Source organism: Rhincodon typus, chromosome 33 (genome assembly GCF_021869965.1).
Source record: "Rhincodon typus isolate 14 chromosome 33, sRhiTyp1.1, whole genome shotgun sequence".
Taxonomy (NCBI): domain Eukaryota; kingdom Metazoa; phylum Chordata; class Chondrichthyes; order Orectolobiformes; family Rhincodontidae; genus Rhincodon; species Rhincodon typus.
Genome location: NC_063364.1, coordinates 31,726,670 through 31,733,787, shown reverse-complemented (window position 1 = coordinate 31,733,787; position 7,118 = coordinate 31,726,670). Strand labels below are relative to the sequence as shown.

General features: G+C 47.9%; 1 protein-coding gene across 1 annotated transcript; it reads left to right on the top strand.

The window, feature by feature from the left end:
* Positions 1-2,882: 2,882 nt before the first annotated feature.
* On the top strand, positions 2,883-4,049 carry LOC109914165 (relaxin-3 receptor 1-like). Its single transcript, XM_020513738.1, has one exon. The coding sequence runs from the start codon at positions 2,883-2,885 to the stop codon at positions 4,047-4,049; it is 1,167 nt and encodes a 388-aa protein (XP_020369327.1).
* The last annotated feature ends 3,069 nt before the right edge of the window (positions 4,050-7,118 follow it).

Below are 7,118 nucleotides of genomic sequence, written 5' to 3'. Positions count from 1 at the left end.
CCCATCAGTGTTCAGATAATAGAGAGTGGGTGCATAGTGCAATTGCTCCTGGATTAGTAATCCAGACAAGCATTGCAGCAAATGGAATTTGAAGGCAATGACTAAAGTTGAAAGCTAATAGTGTTGTGACAAATGTCATTGATTGTTATGAAAGTCTATTTGATTTACTAATCCCTTTCAGGGAAGAATAGTCTGCCATCCTTATCCAATCTGGTGTACATGTGATTTCAGACCTGTAGCAGTGTGGTTGACTTTGAACTGCCATCTGATATGGCTTAGCAAGCCCATAGTTTAAGGGAAATGAGACATGGAAACAAATGCTGATCTTGCCACTGATGCTAATATTCCATGAATGAATAAAAAATGAAAATGATATATACAAACATGAAACCATTTGTACCTGTTCTTCAAACAAGTTTTATGTTGTCTAATACTGCAAAGCACGTGACTGAGTGATAAGCTCAGACTTTTAGTCACTGATTTGAAGAACAAATACCTTGGTGGCAATGGAAAGTTCGTTTTACCATAGGTTGGATTTTTTTTTTGTTAGAGCAGGTAAGAACCAGTCATCTACACACTGAATCTTCCTGATCATTTAGTTCAAAAGGAAAATTCCCTACTTAAACCTTTCACTCCAGCTATTTGATAATTGAGAAGGAAGTGGGTGTGATAATGATTCTGGGAAAGACGACTCTTGTGGTGCAGTTGTAGAGTCACTACCTCTGAGCCTGAAGACACAGATTTATATCATATCTACTCCATAAGTATGTCATGACATATCTGAGCAGACTAATTAAAAATATATGATACCGGTATCACTGATAGTGAAAGCCCTAATTGAGAATATACCTGGACCTAGTAATACCAACCACAGCCAGCCACGACATTGGGACTTAAGGTTAGGTTCACAGATGGTTACAGAGAAGAAGGAGCTTAATTCTTTCCATCTGTGCTCATCCTCTGAAGGAGGAATTCACCTGCTTTTCAATTCCCCTCTTCTATCTTCAGCCTGGGTCATAATTGTTACAGTCACCTAGTATCTGTCATGAGAACACATTTTCTGCTCCATCTTGATCTCTTTCTCTTTTCCATTCAGGGAATTCTGGATTTGTTTGCCCTGCTGTTTTCCTTTGTGGGAATATACCTTGAATGGACTTGAACCCTCTCTTATTTAAAGGCAGCCCATAGTTGAGTTGCAGATTTGCTGATCTTTCAATCTTTGCCAGATTTATTGCCATTCCATTGAAATTGTCTTGCTCCCAATTAATTATGCTTCTTCTGAATTGCTCTTCACCCTTTTCCATTGCCAGCCTAAACTTTATTATGCAATGATCATTGTCCCCAGAGTTCTTCCACTAACACTTGGTTCACCTCATTCCCAAGAAATTGGTCTGGCAGTGCTTCATTTCTTATTGGACTGGAAATGTGCTGCTCTAAAAAAATTGCTTGAACACACTTGAGGAACACTTGCTCCTCTGCTATTTATATTACTGCCATTGCAGACTGTATCCTGATAATTAAAGTCCTCCATCATAACTACTCTGTAATCTTGCACTTTTCAGTAGTTTCCTTACTTGTTTTCCCCCTACATTTTCCCATCTAGTTGGTGGGCCACAGGTAACAATGAGCAATGTAATTGCACCTATTTTTATTTCAGGCAACCAGATTCTGTCCTTGACCTCTCTGGGACATCCTCTCTCTCCAGTATTGCGATGACCTCCTTAATAAATATTGCCACCTCTCCTCCTTCCTTGCCCTACTATTTTTCCTTTGTAACCAGGAAAATCAAAAAGGTGGTCCCTTCTTGTTTGATCTAGGTCTCTATTATCTTCCTCCATTACTCACCAATCTTATCCACCACAGGCAGTCCATTCACAAACATGAAACAGTTATATTTCGTGGTTCCATCCTTAAGTCTGGGAATCAGATGTCAACAACAATACATTTATATAACGCCTTTAACAGAATAAAATATCCCAAAAAGTGGACGGGAGGATTACAAAACTAGCCAAACAAGGAAGAGCAAAAACAAGCTGCTGGAAAAGTTCAGCAGGTCTGGCAGCATCTGTGAAGGGAAATACAGAGTTAACGTTTCGGGTCCGGTGTCCCTTCCTCAGAACAAGGAGGACTTTGGTCTTGATAACACAGCTTGGTTTTAGGAATGTCTTCAAGGAGTAAACGCGGGACAAAATGTTGGAGGGACTTAGGGAGAGGGTGAATTGCAGAGCGCCTGAAGACACAACAAGCAGTGACAGAGGGATGAAGATCGGGTATTCTCAAGATGTCAGAACGTTTTACACTTTCATCTCCAGCATGAGCTGCCAACAGGCCAGCCCACTGTACGTTTCAGTGAGAATAAATACATAGGCTACATCCAACCGAGGCAAGACGCGCTCTGCTGAATTTGTCCTTTCACATTTTCCCGATCAAAGGCACCTTCTGCTTCAGCACCTTGGACAGCGGCAGTACGCAGGCGCACACGGGGCGGGGCCAAGCGGCCCGCCTTCCATTGCCCGGCCTTTTGATTGATATATTCAGCAACCATTGGAGCAGGAGGGGCGTCCGGTGGAGGGGTGGGGAGGCCAATGGGAAGCTGTAGGGGGCGGGCCAGGCAGGTTGGTTCATTCAAACGGCGGCTGCTTCTTGTCTTCGAAGCAGAGAAAGCAGGAGGCAGCCCGGGGCCAGCTGCTTCTGTATTGGGGCGCACTACCTTGGGGCATCGTCCTCAATCCAGAGGGATGTTCAATCTGAGTCAACCCAACTCACACCAGAGGCTGATAGCTGCGGGATTACAGGGGCTGGGTGTGGCTTTAGTTGGGGAACTTTCCCAGCGGCTGCATGATATCTGCAGGGAGCCACTGCAACGGCCAGAGTAGTAGGTGATGGATGAAGCCGGGGCCAATGCTACTGTTGCAAGGATTTCCAACTCCAGCATGATGCTGGGGCCACGGAATTCCAATCTGTTTGACATTGATATCTCTGGGAACGGCTCCCCGGCTTTGAGAATCAGCATTTCCATCACCTACTCCATCGTGTGTGCCATTGGCTTGGTGGGCAACTTGCTGGTCTTCTTCCTGATGAGAGTGAAGCAAGGGCGCAAGAATTCCACCATCAACTTCTTCATCCTCAACTTGGCGGTGACCGACTTCCAGTTTGTACTGACCTTGCCGTTCTGGGCGGTGGACACGGCTCTGGACTTTAGCTGGCCCTTCGGGGACGCCATGTGTAAGATCATCCTGTCGATCACCGTGATGAACATGTATGCCAGTGTCTTCTTCCTCACCGCCATGGCCATGGCCCGCTATTGGTCGGTGGCCTCGGCTCTCAGGTCCCGGAGGAGCCGCCTGCAGTGCTCGGTCAGATGGGTCAGCTTGCTGCTTTGGCTGGCGGCCAGTGTGGCCACTCTGCCCACCGCTGTGTTTGCCAGAACCATGCCCTTGGACGGCGAGAAACTGTGCCTGCTCAATTTTCCTGACGACGGCCAGTACTGGCTTGCGCTGTACCATATCCAGAAGATCACGCTGGCGTTTGTCCTGCCCATGATCACCCTGTCGGTCTGTTATTTTCTCCTGCTCCGAATCCTGGCTCAGCACCACATCAGCAGCAACAATCCCAGGAGAAAGTCCCGAGTCACCAGGTCCATCACCGTGCTCATGCTAGCTTTCTTTCTGTGTTGGCTTCCCAATCACGTTATCACCCTCTGGGGCGTCCTGGTTAAACTCAATGCGGTGCCTTGGGACAAAACCTACTATACTTTACACGCTTATGTGTTCCCAGTCACTGTCTGCTTGGCGCACACCAACAGTTGCCTGAATCCGGTGCTGTACTGCTTACTGAGGAGAGATTTCCGCCAGTCCATGAGGAAGATCTTCTGGAAGATATCTTCGCCCGGCCTCAGCCACGCTTGTGCCATCCGACCCTACTCCGGCCCCTTCAAAGCCGAGCTCCCTGTGGGAATCCCTCTGAACGTCATGGAGGGAGAGCGCTGTCAGTCATCCTCCCAGTGTAACAGGCGGCGTGAGGGCACTGTGTCCAAGTGCAGCGTCTAGGAAAACTCCATGTAATCTTGTGCTGTGTATGTGTGTGTGTGTGTGTGTGTGTGTGTGTGTATGTGTATGTGTGTGAGTGTGTGTGTGTATATGTGTATGTGTGTGTGTATGTGTATGTGTGTGAGTGTGTGTGTGCATGTGTGTGTGTGTGTGGCCTCTGCTCCTGCTCAGGCGTTGGGTTCAGGGAATAACCGTGTACCTGAGGCAGCCAGAAAGGGAGAGAACTTCACAGCAGATTCACAAAGCACGGGCTCAACTGATTCCCTACCCACCCCACCCCCCACCCTGCCCCTGAAGCAGGGATCATCTGCCTTTGCAGCATTGAACATGGATCGTTTCTCCCCTTTTGTTTGGAATGATTTAATGAGTTTTTATCTGGCAGTGGGCATTAAGGAACCCAGCCTCCCGGGAGCAGGGGGATCTGATTGATTCTGCGATTTAAACACACGGGGTGGAGAGGGGAGATTCCTTCGCTTGAACTTTTACAGCAGTCACTACCCGCTGGGCATTGACCATCCGCTGCTTCCGAGTTTCGTTGGAATGGAGGCGATTTTAGCTTCTGCGGGCGCTGGTCTGAATGGCAATGAGTGGGATTAGAGGAGCTGGATGTCTGATGCCCGGTGCAGGCATGTTGGGTGGGTGGGGGGAAGGGGGGGTTCGGGGGAGTGTGGTGGGGCGAATGACTTCTTTCCGTGCTGTTTAAAAAACTCTCGGACTATTCAATTTTTTTTCTCATACCTGTTTGGTATTTCTCACGTTAAGCAACTGGCTCGCCAACATAATGAAAACGGCTGTGGGGTTAACTGTAGGATTTTGAGAAACTGAGCGATTTCCTTTGGAATTCGTTGTCGAGTTTAAGAAAGTAACTGCGGAATATTTAAGGATTTGTCCGACGTGGCGCTACTTCTTGTACATTTCCGTTCATTTACATTCAGTCGCGGTTTCCGATGTGTGTCTAACTGTGCGTTAAAGTGTGTGTGTGTCATATAAATTCATGACACACTTTTTCATTGAGAATGCGCCAAAATAACCTGATTGTGACAATTCTCTTTTTAATATTAAAGACTAAAATAAAACAACTGATGACTGACCCCCCCCCCCCCCCCCCCCACCCCGCCTCCAAACCCTTTCCGCTGCTGTGCTGTACCCATTCTGCGAGCTGAAATTTCAGGAGGATAAGGAAATCATTCTCAGCATCTTCACTGATGAGGATTCTGTGTTTGTCAACCTCAATGCAACCAAGTTCTTAGATTTCAAAATATTTGATTTTTGAGCCATACTGCAAGTCGGTTAGGATTCTTTGACTCTTTCCAACAAAGAAGAGTCATAATCATGTATGTGAATAGATTTTGTTTTCATTGTCGTGAACTTTCAAGAAAATATACATTTTTCCACTCTGTGCCAGGCGATTTATTTTCCAACAGGCAGGACTGCAGACTGGGATTGAAGGCTGGCCGTTCAGAGCCCCCTGGCGGAGCAACATCCAATTACACGGTCTCCTCCAGCATCACAAACTTCAAACAACCGCCAAACTTTAAACAGACCATTTGTTTGCAGTAAACTACCCAGCCCTTAGGACAAGATCGACCACAACCCTATACAACCCTGTCATGGTAACCTCTGCAAGACATGTCAGATCTTAGACATGGACACTACCATCACATGTGGGAACACCACCCACCACGTGCGCGGCAGATACTCATGTGAGGGAGACAAACAGGAGGCTGGAAGAACACAGCAGGCCAGGCAGCATCCAGAGGGAAGGAGCAGTCAACATTTTGGGTATTACCCTTCTTCAGGACTGGATGTAGGGGTAGTGGGAGCTGCAGGTAAAGAGGGGTGAGAGGGGTGGAGGTGGAATGGTGATGATAGGCGCACACTGGTGGTAGGTACAACCTGGCTTATCGATGGGACAGGTGAATCTGTATAGTGGCTGAAAGGGAAGGTTAGTAGATGGAATGGAAGGGAGGAGTTGGGGCCAGAAGGGGGTGTGGGGCTGGGTGGGAAGAATTTTTGAAATTGGAGAACTCAATGTTGATACAGTCTTGCTCTTCAAATCTGCATTCTGGATCACTGTGACACTGGAGGAGACTGAAGATGGACATGACGGAGGGGGAGTGTGTGGGGAGTTCATATGAGCAGTGACCGGGAGGTTAGGTTGGCCGTTATAGGCCAGGTGGAGATGCTCGGTGAAACGGTCACCTAGTCTACGTTTGGTCTCACTGGTGTAGAGAAGACCACATCTGGAGCACCAGATGCAATAGACTAGGTTGGAGGAGATGCATGTGTAGCTCTGTCTCACTTGAAAGGGCTGTTTAGGGCCCTGAATGGAGGTGAAGGAGGTGGTGTGTGGACAGGTGTTGCATCTTTTCTGCTTACAGGGGAAGGTACCCAGTGGGTTGGAGTGGTTGGTGGGGAGTGTGGCGTGAACTAAGGAGTGGTGAATGGACTGGTCCTTGAGGAGGGTAGAGAGGGGTGGGGAGTGGAAGATGTTCTGGGAGTTGGGGTCTAATTGGAGTTGGCAGAAGTATTTGAGGATGATACATTGGATGCGGAGGCTGTTGGGTGGAAAGTGAGGACAAGGGGGACCCTATCTTTATTATGTTTGTAAGGGGGATGGTGGGTACGAGCTGTCGAGCTGGGAATGGAGGAAGCGCGGTGGACGGCTCATGTGATTCGGCCAACAATGTCTATCTCATACACTGCAGGCAAGGATGCCCTGAGGCATGGTTTCTTGGTGAAACCATGCAGATGCTACGACAACAGATGAATGGACACCGCACAACAATCACCAGACAGGAATGTGCCCTCCCAATGGGGGAACACTTCAGCGGTCAAGGACATTTGGTCTTCGATCTTTGGGTAAACGTCTTCTAAGGCGGACTTTGGGATACACAACAACAGAGTTGCCAAGCAGAGGCTGATAGCCAAGTTCCGTACCCATGAGGACAGCCTGAACCGGGATCTTGGGTTCATGTCGTACCACAGGTGACCTCACCACACTATACACTCTCACACACACACACTGACACACACATTCATATACACACACACACTCACAGACACACA